This window comes from Oreochromis aureus, linkage group 7 (genome assembly GCF_013358895.1).
Source record: "Oreochromis aureus strain Israel breed Guangdong linkage group 7, ZZ_aureus, whole genome shotgun sequence".
Classification (NCBI taxonomy): Eukaryota; Metazoa; Chordata; class Actinopteri; order Cichliformes; family Cichlidae; genus Oreochromis; species Oreochromis aureus.
The window spans coordinates 54,327,895-54,352,146 of record NC_052948.1 but is presented as its reverse complement, the minus strand read 5'-3'; the positions used below and the strand labels follow the sequence as shown (position 1 = coordinate 54,352,146).

General features: G+C 36.9%; 1 protein-coding gene across 4 annotated transcripts in view; it reads right to left on the bottom strand.

Annotated features, from left to right (window-relative positions):
- Positions 1–24,252, bottom strand: part of clip1b (CAP-GLY domain containing linker protein 1b) — a 49,475-nt gene that overhangs the window by 10,960 nt on the left and 14,263 nt on the right. For 3 of the 4 annotated variants that reach the window (XM_039614271.1, XM_031730772.2, XM_031730774.2), the window contains 6 exons: positions 20,373–20,430; positions 20,192–20,289; positions 16,378–16,452; positions 8,898–9,004; positions 2,521–2,566; positions 2,301–2,344 (listed from right to left, as the gene is read on the bottom strand). In XM_039614271.1, coding sequence (XP_039470205.1) covers positions 2,301–2,344; positions 2,521–2,566; positions 8,898–9,004; positions 16,378–16,452; positions 20,192–20,289; positions 20,373–20,430 — 428 coding nt within the window. The remainder of the gene's footprint in view (positions 1–2,300; positions 2,345–2,520; positions 2,567–8,897; positions 9,005–16,377; positions 16,453–20,191; positions 20,290–20,372; positions 20,431–24,252) is intronic. The other variant, XM_031730773.2, reaches the window with a different exon arrangement.

The window sequence follows — 24,252 nt, the reverse complement described above, 5'->3', positions numbered from 1 at the left end:
CTCTCCCACCACATCTATTATTTCTGCTCTAATTGTATGCAACTTTGCCATTCCCCTCAAGCCAAAACTGCGGAGCTGCCAGTTCATCTTTACATCTTACATCTTTTTGACTTCACTTCACTCTGATCTTACACCACATATTTGTCTTTGATGTTAGACTGTCCCTTTCACTCAGAACTTAAGTCACTGCTCTACATAAGTGGTGAGATGTTTTAATATCCTGATCACTAAAAACACAGTGTTTCTGTTTATGACTGGCACAGGCCCACAGAAGTGATATTCACAGCTTCTTTTGTTTCAAGACTTAGAAAAGGCTTAAAATAAGACCAAACAACGTCACAGTGAATAGATGAAGGAACTAAAATTACATTTTAAAAAAATCAAATGTTATCCAACTTAGAGCAAATCTGGGAATACTAAAAGAAAAAACACAGCTCTAATGCAACGTGGCCTGGAACTAAATCCAATAGTGACATATTCATATTGCTTGGTTTACCTGACTATAAGTCTAATATCCAAAGATATTCAGTTGAGTTTCTTTTTTTTAATTTAAACGAGAGTGCCCTTATGTCTTATGATTTTAAAGATTCAGAGGTTGCTTTTCTGCTTTTGTAATACGTGAAGAGCTTTGAGGGTCATATCTTGGTCCATTTATTTATTTTTTATACTCTATGCTGTACAATCCATCCATTTTCTTAACGGTTTATCCACTTCAGGGTTGTGGGTTGGTTGGAGCCTATCCTAGTTTTCATGGGACAAAAGGGATGTTACACCCTGGACAGATCACCAGGTTCCTCACAGGACTAATGCAGATACATAGATATCCTTTCACACCTAGAGCCGTTTATGGTGAGTTCATGTGCATGTTTTTGTACTGAACACCTGGAGAGAACCCATGCAGTCACATGCAGATCGTGCATACTCCACTGGACAGCCAAACTGGGTGGTGATTTCAAACCCAGGGCATTTTTGCTGTGAGGCACAGTGCCAAGGATCCCAGCATTATGCTGCCCCTGGTCGTTTGACCAGAACATTAATATGAAAGATAATAACTGGAGGAGGACTTTGTTCATAGTGAGTCTCTCAAATAGATAGCAATGAAGTCTTTCTAGACGCAAGTCTGTCTCCTCAGGAGTCATCTTAAAACCTCTCCTCTCAGTTATGTGGGGAGTTGTTTGAAGCACTTTTTAAAACTAATCTCTAATAATCTCAATTTCAGTGGTGAACAGGACATAAAAACTGCAAGTATAAAATCACCAGTTGACTCTGATAAAAACTTCTTAAAGCTAGTTGTTTTCTGAAGAAAACATCCAGATGTGCAAAAATGACATTGGTTATATAGCCTCTTATATCCTGGTGATCAGAGATCAATCCTGCACTCATAGCTGTTGACCAAGTATGAAGCTGGAGCCAACAATCAGTTAGTCAGCAAGTTACTTGGTTACAATCTCTTATTATACTTCTTTTTTTCCAGTCTTTAATTAAACCTTCAGCAACAAACCAGCAAATTACAACCAGAGAGGTTTTGATTTTTATCTATGGACTTTCACACCAAGTTTCACACTTTAGCTCTTCATCAACTCTGTTACCAGTCCAGCAGTCAACAGAGGGATGTGTGTAAGTACAGCAGGGGGTCCCATTAGAGGAACCACGTCACATTAAGGCTACCCTCCAAATCTCCAAAAGAATGAATCTCCTAATGTCAATATTTGAATAATCAACCAGGAATTAAGGAATTAAAACATTATAATACTGTGGTATTATTTCTGGTCATTCCTGATAATGACTTCAGAAGCTGTTTAGTGTTGTTTTAATGGCTTTGTGTGTATCTTTGTTTAGCTGCTTTTAGTTGTTATAGCTACTGTGTTGTGCTAGTTTATAGTTGAAGAGTTAAAGGGGACCAAGTGTGTTCATTTTCAAATTGATATTTGTATTCTTGAACTCTACTAAAGTAGGGTTGCATGAGTCATACTTTCATACATATTCATACCAAATAATGATTGTTTATGTTATAGAGGAATTTGGTGCTGCCCAAACAACTAATTTTTCACTTTTTAAAAATGAGTTAAATGGTTATTTGCTAAAAAATGAAAGATATGATATCATTATTGTTGTTGGCTGTAGTCTTTTATAGTTTGTTACATCAGTTTTAGATGCATCAGCAGAGGAATTACTGAGAGATGCAGTGACGAACACTACAACATTCTATGTTCAATGTTTAAAAACTAAACAGGAAAATATATTAAAAAGTCAGAAAATCAACATTCAAAATTTGAAGCACATATTTCATAGTATCTAACCTGGTCTTCATGTCTGGCTGTTGACTGCTGCGATCCTCGTTGTGCTGAGGCGTAAACACACACAGACAATATATAGCAGAATTTAAATAGAAGCTAAACCCGTCTTAGCTTCAACAATTTAGTCACAGCAGGAGATAAAACCTCACTAGGCCAAAACCCTGAGCTCTAACAGGATAAGGGAAAAGCATTTACATAATAAGAAAGTTAAAAAGGCCAATACCTCATCAGGATGCTGAGACTTGTGGGATGCCAGCTTCAGCTCCTCACTAGGGAAGGAAAAGACAATTCACATGTTTGAGGGCTGCTCTAAAGGCAGTGTAGTGAGGTCCCAGTGATGTCTGTGTCACCAACACTGCTATATGCTTAAATCTGGTGATTCCCAGATATTCACATCTGTTAACATCTCACCTATACAAACCTAAGTAAGCATATCCAACACACATCTGGCTAAATATTCTAATGGTTAATGAATTTTGTACTGTTACAAGAATCATTACTGATATACACAGCAAATATATTAGAGGCTATTTTTTGTAAATGATGAATACATTTCAATGATGAAATGTTCATGTTGAGCACCCATTAGTTCTCTTCTACTCTCAAAAGACACAGATGTCCTTGCCAGCTGACACTCCCTAATCTAAAGACTATAATATGATCACACAATATGTAACGTAAATAAAAGCACACAGGGGTTATTAGGAGACATTGATATTGCTGTTTGTTTTATAAGCTGTACATGTTCTCCCATTAAAACGCATCTCTCTACAGGAGATGCACTGACCAAGCAGCCAACCCAAATGGTGATTGAGATCTACATATGGTATCAACCAGAGGCAACAGGCTTGATTCTGAGGCTAATGTGATAGTACATTAAAGTGCAAAGCCACTGATGGATCTTGACCTAAAAATAATAAAGCCAATGTGAAATTGCTAAAAGCTGATTTTATGCTAGCAGTCAAAAATCAACACCTTCCATCATAACAACTGTATGACTCACCAGTCAGGATTGTTAACAATTAACAACACAGGCAGTTGTAGCTGATTACCATTTGAAATTTCCAGATACTGAGTGAGCCAAAAGTTTGACAAGATAACCCAATTTTTTTAGAGAATAGTTTTCAACTTAGTCTAATTTGAATGTGCCTGACATTTACATTTGCACACGTCTCTGTGTGGTAAACCATAGAAGAGTTCAGGGCTGGAGTTAATGTGTAGAAACAGCTACATAGAGCTTAAGTATTACATCATATTCAGGCCATCCTCTTTTCTACAAACTTCAGTGCAGTCTTTCATACAGCGTTCTTTCATTGGTCTTGCTGAGAAACCAAAAAAGTATGTCCCTAAGAACACACTGGCCTCCACTACAGGAACTGCGGTCATATGCAGTTTGTGTAAACACCTCACTAACTTCTTTCTTCTATTCTTTACTGAATACAAAAATCTCTACAGCAGTGTCCAGCTGTTATTCAGACATGTCTGAGCCAACTATGAAAACTCCACTTGGTCATGGACTCAGCTTTTCTGCCCAGCTGTGATATTTGGGTTTAAAGTAATCAAAGGACAATTGTTATTTTCCTATTTCTGAATTAAAATTCCGAACTTTCAGTTCATGTCTATAACTGTCACTAAATAAGAGATATCTGTAAAAATGCTCAGTGCATCTTAAAAAAAAAGAAGTTAATCATTACTTCAAATGGATTGTTTCAAAACACGATGGATTTATATTTGGAAACTATTCTCAGACTTTAGAAAAGCTATTTCTATGTCTGTGATGTCTGAGCAGGGACAATCAGAGAGTGCTGTGTGCCCCTCCCACAAAAGCAGCACAGAAAATTTTCAGAAGCTGTTTCACGAGCCTAGCTCTCTGGGCCTGGGTGAGGCTTTAACATATTAATGGTCATGAAGTTAGCAATACAAATATAGGGAGGTAGAGGGCCACCACAGTTCAAGATGTCTTGATGTATGCTCAATCATCCAGACAAGTAAATCCCAAAAGGTGGATTCTGTTCATCTAGATGTACGATTTTCAGTGAGAGAAACGTTTCGTCACTCATCCAAGTGACTTCTTCAGTCTCTGAAATCTCTTTTGGGGGGCACAGTTCAAGATATTGACAGTATAAAGGATGAAACGCCACCGTGACGTCATTTTCTAAAATGTACATAATCTATGTTAAGATATTCTCTGAAATAAAGAGATCAGGTTTAGTTTAATTCAGTAGATTTAGCTTACATACAAAAGACAACTAAAATGAACAACCCTCTGTGCCAAGAGCAATGGTCACTGACCACTGACCTGACTTCAGTGTAAATTGAATGTGAGATTGTCAATGTACATTATATGCTGTATACACAGACAATTTTCATACAGCAATGATTGTGATGAAACTGATCTCTGACATTTATTAGTTTATTAGTTTCTGAAAAAATAACCAAAATGTCAAACATTTTGCACGACAATTGAAGATATGTTTAGCCTATTTTAGAGTTTAGAAATGTGTTAGATAGGATGTAGAATTATTGTAGAGACACTGACACTGCCCTCGATGTAATAAAGGCCTGAGTGTGTCATAAACTTAGGAGTAGATTTCTAGGAGACCTTCCCCCACTTGAGCTGTGAAAGTAAGACAAAGAGAAGTTAATGCTGAGTGGAAATTCCCCAGGGGATACCTAGTTGGGGGTCTCAACATTTGTAACTGGATAACTGTGGTCTGGAAGGGGGATTACTTTTATGACCCCCAGGAAGTCACATACACAGAGACGCACACAGTGCTTTGACTGTTACGACACACCCACATGCACACAGTCACTCGTGTGCACTCACATAGACATACGGGTATGCGCACACACAGGCACTCACATGCTCATGCATACACACAGACACAGAGTTTGCAGCACACCATGGGGGTTTTATGATGGGATCGCTTCTATAAAGCTGACTGTAACAAACAAAGGAGTGAAGATTTTGCAGAGGGACACCGGCCTTGCACGTCTTCCCTTCTAGAAGATGCATGCTTAACTGAAGATGAATGAAGATGAATAAAGGTTTGTGAAATGACTACTGAGTTCCGGTGCTGTCTCTGGATGCCTTGAGGAATGAAAAGAACTGGGGTGAAACTGATTTCGCAACACAATCCTAAATCTTAAAGTAGTGAAATGTGATGAGCTAATCTACATATTAGCTCTCATCACTTAGAAAGACACGTGTTGTTCTGTTTCTGCTGCCTACATTCACTCATGACACAGTCCTATTTTAAAGGAGTAGTTTATATACTGTACTGCTATACAACTGACCTACCTACACTACACTATTAGACTATATAAAAAAGACAGCAGCATAGACAGTGTTGTCAGGGAATTTATGAATCTGGATATTTTTGGATGCTGGAACTAAATGATTCGTTCAGGAAAATGAGTTTAGCCCCATGTGGGTCATTCTTAGGATTTGTGTCAAAGTTAAAACTCTGAAGCTATGTGTGACTCATAGCCCAATCACAGCACCATCTGGGTGAAATATTTAGCTGTCTGCTGTATAATTACATTGCCCATGCCTCTATAGCATCCTGCATTCTAACAACAGTGCGCTCCACTGTGCAGTTCTTTTTACATATTCTGTGTTCCGAGGACATCACAAACCTCTTGTCTCAGTTCCAGTTGCGCTTTGTGTTAGGTACTAATTATTCATTTTAACATGCTAAAATAATTAAATGAGATGAAGAAAATGTCAACATTTCACCTGCTAATTAACAGCAGGTTAGCACCGTCACTGTATGTTGGTATGCTCACGCTGGGATCTATCCTTAGCCACAACTGTGTTACCAGCTGCCCAACAAGGTGCAATGACTTGGATTTAACTTGCTACTCAGTGAGACCTGGGTTGTACACTTACGCGGGCAAAACTGTGGGCAAAAGTAATCGGTTGATTAACAGCAAACTAATTTTTTTTGCCAATGTTAACAATAGAATATCTATTCTAAATTATATTTCTAAATTCTACTTCAACAATACATTTTTTTACATAGTAAAAAACAGGGCATGATGTAAAATGAGTTTACCACTCCTGCTTTAGATAAAAGATGGACAGACCCTGCTTACAGATCTAAATATCTTTTGCTACCTTCACACTGCAGGAAATCAATGATTATTTCAATGCATGATCATTTTAATTCATATTCCACATAAAGCACAATTTGTCTATCTATTTACAAGAAAGAACAGCCTGAAAAATAAGTGCAATTTCAGCAACATGTCTCATGTAGTGTCTGCTGTCAAGAGTGTTATTTCAAATAAGACTATGACTGAATTCTTTCTTTGCAAAACTAATTTTGATTCTGATTTCAGACAATCATCTCTCGCTTTCATGAATCCCACAGCTGTGACAAATCAGCCATTTTATCAACACAAATATAAACATCATCTGAACTGTTTATTTATACCGCAAATCCAATTTCCTGCACTCTTCCATAACACAGGTGGCCTACAGCTGAGTTCTCTACCTTAACACCTCCCGTGTGACCGTTTTAACAGTAAAAGAAAAAGTGAAAGAAACTAAAGCATAAAAAAATATGTAAACCAAATGAAGTTAATGAACAATATTTTTGGCCTTCAAAGATAAAATTACAGCAGCACCAAAATAACACAATCATGACATATATGTGAGCTACAATGTTTACAGCTGTTCTCTCATAGCACAAAGCCACCTTGTTTCCGTACAAGCCTGAAAACCCTCTCTCTCGCTGTCTCTCTCTCTCCCACACACACAGAACACACGCACATGCTGATGTCACAACAAGAGAAATAGCCATGTCGGAGCCAGGCGGTCCTAGGAGGAGAGGAGGGATTACATAACAGGACCAGAGTGAGGAAGGACGTGCCTCAAAAAGGATGGCGAAAAACATTGTTGGGACAAGGCGGGTGGAGGTGGAGGGAAAGAAAATGTAAAACAACAATATAAGACTGTAACATGAATCATCCATTTAGAGAGCTTTTATTTTCAATTATTTAGGCAAAGGCAGAAAAAAAGACAAAATGCTGCTTGAGGAGACTGGAACCGTTACACTGTAACTGATGTCATTTGTTGACATTTTTCATCTCCATTTGCTGCCTCTACATGCTACATATTGATGACTGTAATCCAACCAGTTAAATCCATCTGGAGCTCTGACATTGCAATTTAAGGGTTCTGATGACTCAAGGGGATGTGTGGCAGGATGATGTAAAGGCTCCAAAAACACACGCATGGACACACTACATATTTACACATGTACACAGAGGCACATGACAGCTTGAGAGAAACGCAAGCTCTATAAATAGAGCTCGGCGGCAGACTGGAACTTCACCAGAAACAAACAAAAAAGAAAAAAAGAAGAAGAAAAGAAGAAAAAATATGCCATAAGAAGAGAGAATACTTTTAACCTGAATCAAAAGCACCATGTTTCAGCTTACAATCAAAGATATACTGCTGAGTCAGTGCAAGTTAAAGACTTTCCACATCTACATGTCAACACCGAAGACATAGAAGTAATTAATAATGTAGATAACATACTGTCAAAAAAAATGTCCAATTTTAATTCAGATAATGTTTTAAATGAACTTGAGCAGAGAAAAGTCAAGATATAAGGATCATGCGGCTAAGGTTCATGATGCTGCATGACAGTGCCATTTTCACTATTTTCACACACACAGCTTCTCTACTCTTTTTGGAAGAAGGGGATGATTATTATTTCCATGTTCAATCAGTTCAATCCCAGGAGACGATGTAAATCCCATCAGAAAAGGCAGCTGTCATAAAACATCTGCTGAATCAAACATGCGGAGCTACCTGCTGTGAAGACCCGATGTGAATGAGCAAGCAGCCAAAAGCGGCTTGAAACATGTGAGATTACTGTGTCGACAAAACTGCAGATTCAATCAAGATATTTCAGGATCACATTTTGTGACATTTTTAAGTATAGTTAAGGCCTTAATTTTGCATAAATGGCTCTCAGACTTTTTAAGCATCTGTGAAGACACACCGTCAAAAATATCGCAAACATATACATCCAGTAATGTAAAAACCATAACATGGATTGTACAGTTAAGGATCTCAAACCTGGATAATGAATGCACACTCAATCTAAATTTCCAGTCAGGTGTCATGATTCAGGAATGTTTATATAGAAGGAGTAATACCCAAATGGGCTTTCTTTGCTGTGCTCATAAACAGTATTGTACATTGTCCTCCACATGCATTATCACACAACAGCATGCTCTGACTAATTGTGCTTTGCACAACAATTTAGAGCATATTTACAAGTGGAAGCATCTCTCTAGAGAGTTACACATGTTGCCAATTCAACAGCACATTTGACATTTCAGCTATAAAAATAAAAGTACTTTTGACTCGTTAAGGTAACAACTAACAACTGTCAAGCCACATTCTCACACAGTCCTTACTGTGCTGGAATTAGAGCTTGAAAATGCAGACTGGATTTTTAATGAACATTTGGCCCCAAGGACAAATTTAGCAGCTCCAAACTAATGAACTGGCTGGCTGGGGGTCACCTTTACGGGAGGCAAGAGGCAGGAAAAAACACATTAGTTATCATGAGTACTCACATTTCCTTGCAGAGGATGCCAATACGCTGGTTTTCTGAGCTGCTCCGCTCTTTTGAGAGACTGAGCTCTTCCTGATATTTGGAGTTCTGCTGTTTCAAAGCCTCAAGCTGAAGAGGAGCAAGATGGAAGAAAGGAAAGAGGGTGAGAAAGACACAGGGACTACAGGTATACAAAATTACACCTAACCCTATTATTATTTCTCTAGAGGAAATGAACCAATATTGCAATTGTGTGCTGGTCAGTGATTTTTGGATCCCGTCTGGAGTATTTATGCTTATTTCATCTTGGCTGTAATTACAGCTGCAATTACTCAAAGACGTTCTTGTTCCAACAGCGATGCTCTGCAATTTTAAAGAGTTTGGTTTTGTTCTTCTACCTCATTACTTCAGTGTGGAATGTCTCATTTCAGGCTTTTTATCACTAGTGAGGGATATGAGTTATGTAGCCTACTGGTGTAAATGTTTTAGCTATTTATGCATAGCAAAGAAGTTAGCTTAAACAGGAAAAGGAAAGTCAGAATTCAACACCAAGAGAACGAAGCAAGAAAAAAACCCCTTAATTTTGGATAATTTTGGATTTCTTCATAACATTGCGTATGTAACATTCAGTTAACAATATAAAACTCCACTTCTCATTAATCCATATGTCAACAGAAATCCCTGTCCTACTAAGGACATGTTCATAATCTTTCTTTCACAAAAAAACTGAAAGCAAAGGTGAAAAACAGTCCATAAAGTACAGAAGCCGAAAGTAGTGACAGTCAATTTATCTGAATCCCCATCTAATCAATTATCAAGGTATTTACTGGCTGGGATAATCCCCAAAGCTGGGGTTAAGACAGTGACCACACACATGAGTGTCTATGGTTTGATTCTCTCCTTCTCTCCCTTATTTAAATTCCAGCAACATTTTTGAGCTCTACAAAACACACAGATATATTCAACATCTTGTTCTTGATTGTTGCATTCCTTGGTTTACATTCAAGAAAACTGCAGTAAGAAAAAAAGAATATCTGGGTCATTAAGAGTGAGACCAGAGGTAATACCTAAAATACACCAGCAGACCAAAGAGGCCAGCAGACAGCATCATGAGCTGGAACTAAAAATAAAAGCCCCAGAAAGATCTGTTCCTTCAACTTCACTGCAAGCAAACTTTTTTGTTTCCCATTTGAGTCACATGGCAGAGATTCCAAACACATCTGAAATCACTCCTGAAGCTTCAAAGCGCTTCTCGGACACATGCAGCGCTGTGATATCAGCTGCTTTAGAACAGCGCCAGTCAATAATTAATTAACGAGTACGACTTTGAAGTCTATGTTTTTGCTGAAACAAAAAAGAAAATAAATAGATTATAAAAACCTCATGCTAGCCTTTTAGAGTACGTTTCCATTCGCACATTTACACATTGTGATATTAACTGCAGCTGAGTTTCAGAGTTTTTTAATTCTATTATGATAATGTCCAAATTGAATGCATAAACACATGAAGACACACAAACAAGCACAAAATACAGAATTATCCAATAGGTCACAGGCACAGGCAAGGATCATTCACCTGCTTACAATAACCAAGAGATACTACTGTATTAGAAAATGACTGCAGCACTGACAAGGTTTTCCTATCGGTTTGATGTGCTAAAAAAAAAAAAAAAATCTAACAAATGATCCTACCTGGTAGTGAGGCGAATAGAGGTTGTTGGAGTAACCCTGATGCAGAGCAGCTATGTCCATACCTACACAGCTTACCACTGCTGGATTTCAGATACGTTCCCTTGCTAAACGACAGCAGTGTTGTGACAATCCCTCCCCTCTTGCTCTGTCTGTAAAATGCATGCACCAACACAAGCCGCTAGGCATCAATAAACCATCAGCTCTCATACCCTGCTGTGCACGACTGAGAGAGAGAAATGGAGAGCTTGTCGCCTGAACAACTCTCTCTCTCTCACACACAGAGTCAGGTTAGGTTAGCACTTCCCATTATGTAAGCCTAAATAAGCTCCTCCTCAGACTCGCCCCCCACCTTTCTGCAGCTCACAATCTGGTTTGTGCACACCACATGCACACACACTCATGAGAATGTTGACCATTCATTCATGGTGAATTTCAGCATCTCAGATTGAACCCTCAGTTGGAGACTGCAACAACATGTAATATACATTCTACCACACATGCCTTCATACTTTAGGCTCCTGCACTCGTTTAGTGATGTGTTATAGCATAGATACTCTGGAAATCTAACTAAGGCTGCAGGTAATCATTATCTACATGACCAATTAATGTCTATACAGCGATGCCTGATTCCATATCAATCAGTCCATAGTTTTAGTTCTTAGCTTTAGGAACCGGCTAACAGAAAAGAAATGCATCTACATGTAGAATTATTATTGTTAGAAATACTTATGTTAGGTTATTACACGTTACAGTTTAAATGGTGAAACAGCTTGGTTAATTTGAAATGAAGATGTTCTTTCCATGTACTAAGTTAGGAAATTATCGCACTTTACTTAAATGTGGTGTATTTGTCTTCATGGCCAGACCTAAATATTATTTGCCTACAATGGCACACGACAAAAATATCACAATTATTGTTTTATGTTGTCTATAATGTGCCAGTATGAATCTATATTTTACAGGACATAATGCAAACAGAGAGGCCAGGGTAATTTAGAAATGGAGTCATGCTGTTTAAAAAGCAGATCTACTCCAACTCTGTTGTTTACAGTACTCTTTAGTCTTTACAGGACCGTGTGCCACACCATTTTCCTTTCAAATGTAACAATTTATGCTATGTACAGTCATGTGGAAAAGAAAGTATGCCCTATTTCAAGTTTTTCAGGTTATAATAAAAAACAGCATCTGCTCCTTAGAAGATCTTAAAAGAAAGCTGAAGTAGATCCTTACTGTTTCCACAGGAATTAAAAGGGTAAGTAACAATCAGGTGCTGCTAATCAAATGAACTAACTGATCATCAGCAAGAGCGGGATGAGCGGGAGCTTTAGTAGTTTGCTGGACTGAAACATTTAGTCCATGTGTTAACACAATGGCAAGAAGGAAAGACATCACCCGTGATCTTGATCTTTCTAAGAATGGACATCCCAGAAAATGTATTCAAAGGTCAGACTGTAATATTCAGAGAAACTGCAACATCTCAGACTCTATAGGTCTCATAAAGTATGTTAAATGTTAAAACTGGTAACAAAAGGTTAGTATGTCTTTTTTTCCCGAAGTGTTCCCAGGAAAAAGGCTCTTCTCTCACACATGACAGCACAGATTAGGTTTTGAAAGTTGCAGCTGAACAAACCCCAAGACCTCTGCAACACAGACAAGTCTAAAATGAAGATGCCCATGAAGTTGGCCATAATGCACAGTAACATACTCAGTGAAGACCAAACACAGCATATCAGCACAAACGCAAAAACAGGTAATGCTACTCTTTCAGAATATTTGGGACTCTTTCCTAAGTATCCTGTAAATATTTATCCTGTAAATATCATACTTACTTTTGTTGAGTACTTACGTTTGTTTTATTGTACCTTTTATATTTTACATTTATATTTATTATTGCATTTTTGCACCAAGGGAGTGGCACTCCAATTTCGTTGTACCCTGTACAATGACAATAAAGGCTATTCTATTCTATTCTATTCTATTCTATTCTATTCTATTCTATTCTAAGTAATCTAAAGTGATGAGACCTCTGTGTTGTGTTCCTGAGGATCTGTCTATAAAAAGCCTCTTGTGATTTTAATTTGGTGCTTTTAAATTTGTAAGGCAGCTGCACGAAAAATAACATGCTTAATTAGAGAACTGCACATTAAGATGATCTGCAGTCAGCCCCTTTTTTCTTTTTCCTTACTTTTCATCTCTGTATACATATTAGAATGCTCAGAGTAGGAATTAATTCAATGAAGATATTAATGAAAAAAAAAACTATAATAACTCTGGACACCACAACACAAAACACAAAAGAGACTGATCTCAAGTCAGCTGTTTATACTGAAGTAATGTTGCCAGAACTCATCACACACACACACACACACACACACACACACACACACACACACACACACACACACACACACACACACACACACACACACACACACACACACACACACACACACACACACACACACACACACACACACACACGGCAGCTCACTATGACATGTGCAGGGTTACATCACTACCTACAGCATCATGGGTGAGTGGAGAAGGGAGCCAGACGCAAGAGCATCTCTGCTGAATAATTGCTTGATCACATGAGTGTTAGTTGTAGTGCACAAACTCAGATTTCTCCCTCCTGCAGCTACCAAAAAATTTGGAATTAAAATATACACAGACCAATTTGATACATGCTACTATTCAGCAGTGCTGGCAAACAGAAAGAAAGCATCCAAAATGTAACGTTTATACTGAATTAAAACGTCATCGATGAAAGCTTAAATAATTTACACAAAGAGGAGTTGAACTGTGCAGGAGGTGCTTATTTTGAGTGCTCAAGTTATAATTATGTAACTTCAAAATGACTAACATTTATTACATAAATAACCAACAAGGTAAAATTCTATTTTAACCTTTAAAATGACTAACAAAAAATATTTAACGAAAACTGCATAAAATATTATGTACAACATATTAAAATAGAAAATATCACGTAGTTAAATCTATGTAGAAATTTTATTTGTATATTTATTAAATTATTAAGGATTCTTCATCCTCTCAGAGACAACTGACACCAAATGCACCTTAGCTAAAAATATGTATCTATTTCCAAAGCTCAACATGTCTTAATGGTAGAATAACACACTGAATTGTCAATTTAAACTTGCTGATGAATGATTAGCAGAAACATTGTAGTTTTATGTTTAAGTCTTAGTTTTGGCTTTTCAATTATTATAATGTGGATGGTATTTTTGCAAGACTTAAGAAGTCTAGAATAGGTATTATAATACAAACATAACACTTCATGTAGTGCCAATATTTCAGTCACAATAATTATCTGCAACAACCTGCTGTCTTCACATTTAAGCACACTGACAAAGACTAAAACTACGGAAATTTCATAAGCACACAATATGTCGATTATTTTTGTCTTTTTCAATTGCCAGTTTTTAATTTTTATTTTAGTTAAAGTCTAGTGTTTCATATCTAGTGTTAGCTTAGCTTTAGTTAAATATAGCTAAGCGGAGAGCAAACATGCTACCTCTCCTGGACCATAAAACCCTCTTTAGAGAATCAGAGAGAAAGTGAGAGCAGACATCCCATAGAGAAAGAATGGGAGAGAGGACAGACACAAATGGAGATTAGGCAGGGGTCATAGATGACTTAAATCATGCCAAGCTGGTGTTATATTATATACTCAGTTTAAGTTGACTCAAGTATATAAACTTACCACTGGAGTAACAGGGGCTTAGAAACAAGCCATAACTTGCTTGTCATCAGTATGCACATACAACTTTGATTATATATGTAATCATGTTCTTATAATGTTAACTTAAGTGTCTCTTTTTCTGCTTACCCCAATATGATGGTATTTTAATTATCCATGAATTCATCAAGTAACAAATGGTATAGAAAGGAAGTTGTGTTCAAATTCATTCAGTATTTCTCTGTAAAACAGTGGGAGAGTACAGCTGCAGTGCTGATCAAAGTGTGTAGGAAAAATGCTGGGCCAATAAATTATATAGTTTATGTCAAACATAATGCATGTTTATGTTCATTTTTCATTTACTACTCTAATCTCCTATGTATTTCTTTTGTAGTGAGGAGATTCTCCATCTGGAGCCCACAGGCAAGCTGACAAATAGCGAAGATGAACGTACATTATTTGAGCAAGAGCCATGCAGTGAATGATCCTCTGCATGTGGAGTGCAAACAGAGGAGAGCCGAGTATAAGATAACAAAAATATAAAGTTACAGCTGAAAGTGCAAGTCGCAAACACGGGAAAGCAAAGAAGGATGAAATACAACAAGAGGGATGGACTGTAGTATTTCATGGGTGGCTGATTAAATACGATGACTGGCCCAATCACATGCGGTCGGTGTGGGAATGTTGATGTGAATATGTAACAAAAACCCTGTAGGCTACAGAAGCTGAACTGATGTGCATGTGCGAGTTCTTTCACGGGGTTGTGGCGACATGAAGTAGAACACAAGCATGTGACACTGAAACTGTACAATACCAACAGCAAAGGGTCAGAGATGGATTAAAGAGTGTTTGCTGCTCTAATGTATAATTCAATAATTAAAGGAATTCCTGTTTACAACTAACACATCCACTGTGTCATAGTTGATAGTTTTTGCTATTTTAATTTCATGCAACAAACAGCAGCCACAAAGAAGCAATGGTTAGATACTGGTGTAGCTTTGACTTTTCGTTACTGGTTATAAATGCCATCAACCTGCCAGAGACTACAGATTAAAATTAATTAAATTCTTAGAGTCATGAAGAATTACTGGTATTTCATTTCAATTTGGACATATAATTAATTATTATGAAAACTAAAATAAAGTGTAAATAATTTTTTTTAAAGTGCAAACAATTTTAAAAAATTTAAATTTAGATCTCGTGAGCACGCTGTTTAACACAGTTTTACAGTTTTTTCTCATGTTTACATGAACTACTCCTATGTTGAATTACAAAGTTGGGGTTGGTGAGGCTTCTCCCACTTTTTAAGTGAGACGTACAATTCAAGGGGGCATTCCAGTTGATTTCAACTTAAAAGGTAGGATTTCTGACTTCCCACTTCAAATGGAACACAGCACAAGATAAAGTTAAGCAGCTCTGACCTGCCCTACAAAATACTAGTTTATGCTCTAGCAATTGCAGTTGCTGGAGCATAAAGGCTAATGTGAGATATTGTTTCAACAGCCAAACAGTGTTAGTCTTCATTCCAAAAGTCTATTAATAGAGGAATCCGTTAAATGTTGAAGATGAAACAAATTACTTTAAAATATGTTTGGCAATACTTTTACAAGCTATTTTGGGAAACGTTGTTGTCGCCTCGATCTTGTCACCATCAAGCCTATATGCAACATTTTTGAATTTTCATAAAAAATTAAAAAAATTAAAAAATAACATAAAGACAGCTATAGAAAATATTTTCAACTGACTGATTAGCTACAGCCAAGAACATCTGTTAGAGACAGACATCATGTCGGGTGACACAATCAACGGCTCAAAATAAGAAACTGCTTTGGTTTGAAACAGCTTGAACTTATTGGAACTTCTATGGTAATTCTGCCACCATTCTGTAAACTGATGAGTGCACACAAAGTAGCATAGCAAGTGCAGTAACTGTCAGGGAGGCAGGGCTCAGCTAACAGCTAACACTGGTGAAAGAGAAGATAACAAGAACAAGGGATAGAATAGAACTTGTAAAACCATTGTGTTGACCTCAGTCACAGCAGTGTGTATCCACAGTATCCACAGGTGATAAACATCATCCCACATATTTCCAGTGAAAGTCCTCTGCTCACCTGTGTCTCCAGTGTTCTTTTGTCAAGGGTCAACTGCTCCAGCGAAAGGGCCAACCTCTCTGACTTTTCAGTGGCCTGGAATATATAATGCAGCCAGCATGAGATGTATGTTATAGTACAGAAAGAAATGCATATGTTTAACAACAAGCCTATTTTCCTTCTGGATGTATAAAAAAGTTAACATACAAATTTTTTCATTAATTACTAATGACTATTTACAATTACTTATTCACTAAGTGATACTTTGGGTTAAAAAAGCTACCAGGTAGAGTGCACCTCACACACTGTGGTAGATTTAGTCACTGTAGAGGTAATGCATACACCTTCCCTGAGTCTTGTTTCTGTTTTGGATAACTAAACAAACCACTTTAAAAAACTAAGGACAGAGTCAAACAGAATCATATTAGCACTCAAAAACAGTATTCTATTAATAGAACAGAGAGATTAGAACTCATTAAGGATGTTGGCTAAAAAAGGAAAGTCAGCCTCAAGATTCTCATGCTGTTTCACCCTTACATTAATCTCCAATGAGTTTCTTGAAGCATGAACAGAAGTATGAAAGCTATGGCTTTAGGGAAAAAAGAAGTGCAAACTGTCCTGTCTACTTTCAGAAACAAAAGCAGTAGAAAAAAAGATTACATGCATTCAGTAGATATTCATTAGCAGGAAAAAACAGTCTAGTTTTTCAATTTTTCATTGCTGCATTTATACATTTTCTCCCACCATGTTTGATTTGTAAAAAAAACAAAACAAAAAAGGAGACTACTGGGAATGTAAAAGTGGTAAAGGAACTGACCAAAAGTCTTCTATAGGAATTGTTGTAGCACTGTTTCATAATCTGGAGTGGGTGCCACGTTGCGGAAGCCGCCATGTTGCCCCACCATCTTGAATATTGTTGCCTATATGGGCTTTGTCATTCCACCTAATCGCGTTTTATACAGTATATGTGGCTAGAGACCGGCCACATACGTAGTGTGCCTTAATTTAAGGATAACAGATAGCTCTTTAAAGCTAACAGATAGCTCTTTAAAGCTACCTGTTATATTTGACCATTTAACATGTGTACAAGTACATTTTTAATGTCTTTTTCAATATGCCTTTCTTCTTAACTTCATCTCCCACGTCCACCATTGCATTGTCTTCTCATGTTACCTCACCCTTTATCTCCTGAACTGTAGTCAGTGTTGTAACATACACAAACAATAATGTCAGATTTATTATCAGCAGATTAAACATTCAACACTTCCGTCTCAGGACAGCTGACAACAAGCTGGCTAGACAAACAACAGCTGCTTATAAGCTAATATTAGCCTTGAGTGTCCTGAAAGCTACACTTTGGTTTGATTACATTCTCACATTGTAAGACAGTTTATTCACTGAGTGTCCAAGTCCAGCAATGTTAGATTCACTTCAAAGAAAGTTTCACAAACGCTGGCTAACAGCGGCAAAAGCTGTAATTCCTCTCAAAATTTCTGGAAATAATACTGTCAGTGGTCAATGGTCAATGGTAACTTTATTGTCCCCAATGGGAAATTGATTTGCAGGATGTCCATACAGAGAGACAAAAACAAACAAACACACCACACACACACACACACAAACTTTTCATGGCAATAAAATTATAAGAAATTACTAGATGTAAAATTTCACTCATTAATTCAATTAAAATGCCCAAATTACCAAGATAATATGTCAGTCACAATAAATTGCTAAATGAACCGTTTTACTTATCAGTAATTTGTATCGAATTAGGGTCAATATCTCGCCAGCTTTTCTTTCTAGAGAATTACTATGAAATTACTCTAAATATTTATTTTTTTGTATGGTGTTAGGACAAATGTTTGGATTGTGGGTATGGGCTTTTACAGTCAAATGAACAGATGGTTTAAAAATACAATATGCAATCTAAATCCTGGCAATGTATATACAATGGGTACTGTATGGAAGAGGAATAGGGCCAAAGAAAAAAAGGAAAAAGCGGCCCAGTGGCTCTAATCCTCTTGCGTAGTAGTGAGACGATACACAAAAAAGAAATAGAAAATGAAGACAAAAGAAAAGAAAAATTGTGAAACACAGTGCCATTTGTGGTGTGACACAAAACACAAAAAAACAAAAGTACGATGCTTTATTTAAACGCTGGTATACTGTAAATGTAACACAGTAAAAAAAACAAAAAACAAAAATAAAATATTAATGAAAATTAAACGTGAGTAACGTCAAACTGAACATCTTGAATAAGTGTATTTCTTACACTTACATTGGACTAGGACAGGGGTCGGCAACCCGCGGCTCCGGAGCCGCATGCGGCTCTTTAGTCCTTATAGTGCGGCTCCGCGTGGTTTGGGAAAATAAATTAGAAGTATTTAGCTGAAGTGTATTTTATTTATGTTAGTTCTTTTAAACTTGTAGTTCTAAATTGGAAGATTATTGTGATATTGAAATATAAATAGGTGACCGAGCGTTTGCCCTGGCTGCACCAGAGTTGTGGAACAACCTTCCGATTGGCATCCGGGCGTCTGATTCTATTCAATCTTTTAAATCACGGCTTAAAACGTATTTGTTTAATCTTGCTTTTTCTACCGGTTAATGCTGGCCTTGTTTGCATAGATTTATTCTATTAATTTTCCTTTTATGCTTTTATTTGCGCTGTGTATGTCATATCGCCATTGTGTATTGGTGGCATTTTCCTGTGAACATAATTTTAAATTTTTACATTTTTATGACCCTGATTATACTTGTGTTATTTCCTTGTTTTATGTTAAGCACTTTGGCATACCGTTGGTTTTTAAATGTGCTCTATAAATAAAGATTGTTGTTGTTGTTGTTGTTGTTTCCTCGCTCAATATAAGCGTCACACTCGCGGAAGCCGGTATTCCCGCCGAAACGCCGTGCATTTATCGAGACTTTCAACCCCAGGTAGGCCAATTATGGATCTTCGGATCCACATTATGTCAGCAGCTCCACCGTGAACTATGTTAAAGACAAACACTGCTCACGCCTCACAGACGACAGATGACAGCTTACAGTCCTGCGTAAACTGACTTCGCACAGCACCGATTAGCAGACGCTGTGAGCAGAGGTTCAGGATCAGAAGTCCCATTGTAAACACATCACGGCAGACCCGACGATGTTTGCATGAACGCTTTTCAGCATCTCTTTATTGACCACTTTTCACACACGGTTGCTGTGCGCACACAGCCGGCTGTAGCCGCAGCTCACAGCCCGACACACACCACCAACAACAACAGCAGAGAGAGCACAGACTTTAAGGCGGCGAGGCGTGATTGCGGGTGCCGCTCAGGTGCGTCCGCCTCCCCTGCAGCGGCGCTGCAGACCACGCCCGCCGGCGTGCATTAACCAGGTAAAATACATATTTAGGCAGAATTTTGCAAATATCTATTTTCATTTTCAGCAGCATAGAGCTTTTTACCAGTTATTTTTTAAAAGTCAGGTCAAGGCTCCAAAAGCCCAAAGGAGATATAAGGGAGGCGGCTCACAACAGTTTTTGTTTGCTACATGGATCATTTTAGTTCAACTTGTTGCTTTTGTTATATTTCTTTAAGAGTTCAAAATGTGTTGATTACATATATAAAATGTAATTTTCTCTGTAGCACTTCATGGATTTCATAAGCAGCACACCTTAGTTGTTCACACAAAGGTAGAAAACAATATATACAGTGTTATCTTCATTTTAGATGTCAAAAAGTATTTGCGGCTCCCAGTGTTTTCTTTTGCGTGGAAACCGGGTCCAAGTGGCTCTTTGGGTGTAAAAGGTTGCAGACCCCTGCACTAGGAGCTGCATGCGCACACTTACCTGTGTCAGCTGGGCTCTTAGCTCTTTCTCCCTGGACTGATTCTCCTCTGTCAGTGTCTGGTAGTCTTTCGTCGAATGCTCCACAATCTGCTCCAATCCTAACAGAAAAGAGATAGCAGCTTTAACAAATCACACACTGAAATGAGAATAAAGGTAGCAGATATACAGCAGATATGTTTACCTTGCATCGTCTTTGCTGCCTTCCTGTTCTCCTCCTCAGCTGTCTCAAGCTTTTCTCTCTGAAATGGAGAGGCATCAGCTTGACCACGAGCTAATCACTCAAACAGCAGCATTCTTGAACCTTGAGCTAACCAGGGAATAATGACTGGCTCCAGAAAGCATGCAAGGTTTTTGGATGAAATTCTGCTCTCAACGATCCTCACAAACAAAAACACAGAGTGATTAAATAAGACAAAGCTACAGCTCCACGAACCACCCGCACGAACATGCACTTCATTTGGAAGATGTGCTGAAGAGTTTAAGCACAACTCATGTTCTTGCTTTTCTGCCAGTGATAATAAAAATATGACTGACTCTGTAACATTATTGTGACAATTGAGACCAAAAAATTACTATAATTTTAACTTTTATTTTTGTGATTGATTCATGTTTCTTGATTTTTGGCACAATTGCCAAAATATTCACTTGCATATTTACTTAGACTTAATTCTCAAAGTAAATAGCCCTGTACATCAATACAGCAACAGTTACTGAGGATTTCTTTCTTTTATTATACAGCACAATTATTTCCATGTGTTCTTCATGCTTGCGCCATATGGAACATATTAATTTTTTGGTCTTTGAATCTTTAGAGATGTTTCCCAATAGGTCTGGCATTTTCATTTAGTATATATGCACACTTGTGAGCGATGACAATATAATATTCATTTACTAAACAGTCGCAATCTATTCATCCTGTGTACCAGCTAGATGATCACCTTTTAAATGTCTACACCAAACTTCCTCCAGCTATTTTGATGAGACAGGCCTTATGTCAAAGTAGTAATTGCCGTTCAAAGTTAAAAGATCAAATTTAGGAGTTAAATGTGCTCTATATCCTGACACCACCGTTTTCTATTTAAATGCCGTTGAATTGAATGGGGTTAACAGGATGAGGGAGCTGTATCGTTTGTTTTAGCCAAACATCTGTGGTCTTTTTATAGATGCCTCATCACTCAGGCCACTCACGCACACACTCAGACCTTTTGCACTGCTTCCAAGCACTTTCTTCTCCAATGTCTGCCTCTCTATTGTCTTGTATACATTCCTCTTGTATAGTGTATATATTTTATTGTATATATTTCTCCTGTCTGTTATTTATTCCTGCTGTCTTACTCTTTATATTTTACTCCTGTACAGTTGGTGTGGAGCACCCATAATTTCATTGTACATGTACAATGACAATAAAGGGCTATTCTATTCTATTTTTTTCTATTGTCAGTAAGCAAACTGAATAAGCTGTCAGTAAGTAGTGTTTGTTGAGTTCATACAGTAAACCAAAGGTAGCTGAAGAAGTAGTTTTTTAATAATGAACAACTAAAAGCAGTTCATTTGTCAGAAGATTTAATAAACAGTCCATTTAAAAAAATCAATAAAATTAATAAAATTATTTTATGGGCCAGGCTTTGAAGGGTTAAAATAATCACAATAATTGCATTAAGAAAAAAATAATATACAATCAAGATTTTAAAATTAATTTTAATCCTGATCCTAATATATAAGTGTTAAGTGTAATTACTGTAGTCAGTAGTTCAAAATAAAAATAAATACCTAAATAGATTTCTAAAATCAGAATGTATATATATATATCTATATATATAAAATAGGAAACAGAGCAGTTATAACTGTTATTTTTCCCAATTAGTTTTTAATTTGTAGTTCATTTTGACCTTTTTTTGTACAGATTTTTTTAAAATAATGCTTACACATTATAAAAAATACTGGCACATATGAAGTTAAAAATTCTGTATAAATGTATAAAAATAACATGCTTGTCATCATCAGTACTATCAGTTTGTCTCAAAGGCCAAATAACTAATCATTTCTCCCACTTTTTTTCTCCCAGTTCTTTTTGGAGCGGTATAGAAGTCATTTCTTCCATCTTATGTATATGTTTGAAAATATTAACAGACAGTGTGGCAGTAGGACAATTTCTCTGAAGCCAGTGTTTTGTAATGGCTTGTTTGCATGCTGCTTCCAGAAGCTATTTTTGTCAGCACTGCTTAGTCCATTAGGGTTATAACCAAGATCTAAGATCTAACCAAGTTCTACAAACATTAAAGCCCAAGACTTTAGAAATAATGGTTGTTACTTCCTTCCAAAAAGGTAGGATAAAGGTGCCAGTCAAAATTTATGGGCATGATCAACATTCCTTCCAGCAAGCCTAGATGGGTGACAGTTTACTTCAACCTTTGTTTAGGAGTGACAAAAAATCAAAACAATTTTTCCAACAGTAGCGCCTCCAAGTCCAAGAATTGGTGGAGGACAATTGTGTCTCCCAGGCAGTTTGCAAATATCTTCAGAAATTTTAATGCCCAGTTCTTTCTCCCATAATTACTTCACATAGTTTGCAGTGTCCTTGTACAATGCGCTTAGATTTGTCAAGCCGATATGTCTGGCACAAGTTTCTAAAATGAATGAGCTTGCACTTTTTAACAATCTTACACACAGGGGCAATGGAATAATATGCACACTGCCCAAATCTAGGATCTTGCATCACTTATTCAAACTCAGGATCATTTGCTGCTCGTCCAAGCAAACTTCATATTGAAGCTGGAAATGTTTAATAACATCCCACCATATGATTAGAGAAAAGTTGACCCACTAGCTATATGTCTTGACCAATTTATTCAAATATTATCTTATTGATACAAGTGTAATTAATGTCATATGCTTTTTACAGGTCGTTACAGGTCACAGGTCATTTTTACAGGTTAGTTAAAGATCTTTAATGTAGGATGAGTATCGACTGAAAATGCATTTAGCATTCATTTCCTGTGTGTGGGTAAAATTGGATGTCAAGACCTGGATTTATATATATTAAAGACATACCTTGAATACATCCCATATATTTCCTGCCTTTCATCAGGAGAGGCAGGCCTGAGCCTGGGTCCATTATCCCAACCTGTACATCATCCATGCACAAGCTTGATTTGTACTCCTCACCTACTATAGAAATATGGGCTAGCTGAGCAAGCAGTCTCATTGTAATGTTATGGAGTTAGACAGACTGCCATTAACCTTTGTCCATGCTGTAAGTGAAGAATACACAGAATGGATGCAAATGTTTCACTAAAACTAAATATGTTCATTACAAGATTAAGAAAATCACAGCCAATCCAATCAAAAGCACCCAAACTGAGTAGATTAGCTTTTTCCTTTTTTAAATTTGTTCAATAATACACTTTCCTTATATTGTCTTGAGTTTGCATCTGTTTTTTATTAATCTTGTTTAATCCTCACCAATTTTTAATTTTCATTTTTACCAAGTGAGGGAGGGTCTAAAGATTTTCAATCAATAATTGTACTGAGAAAACAAGAATTTATAAGATTATTCAAATTATTTTTGTATTCAATCCAGACTACAAGTAGTGTTATGCGTGACTGCTTCTCTTATAGATGGTTTTGTTTCCTCAATCTCCAAGCCTGCAGTTTTGTTGTTTTGTGGCTGATCTCATAATTTCTTTACTTCATAAATCCTATGTCTTTCTCCACCTACTCACTCATTTTGTGTACTTCTTGTTTATTGTTTCTGACTTGTAATGCCTTATGACAGCTATTTTATTGGCAATAATGCTCTCTGATTTTTTTCATTTTTGTTTAAATTTTATGGTTTTTACTTTTTATTGTGAATTCAGTTTAGTGTTTAAAATTATTTCCTTTTATTTTAGTTTTATTCATTTTAAGTTTCTTAAATTATTATAATATGTGAGGTATGTGTCAGAATAGAAGAATATAAGCGCTCATAAACGCAACACTCTGCTTTTATGTCAGGCAACCGGTACATTTTAAATAATTTTCTATTATTGTTTTTAGGCCTTTTATATTTATATACTTGCTTG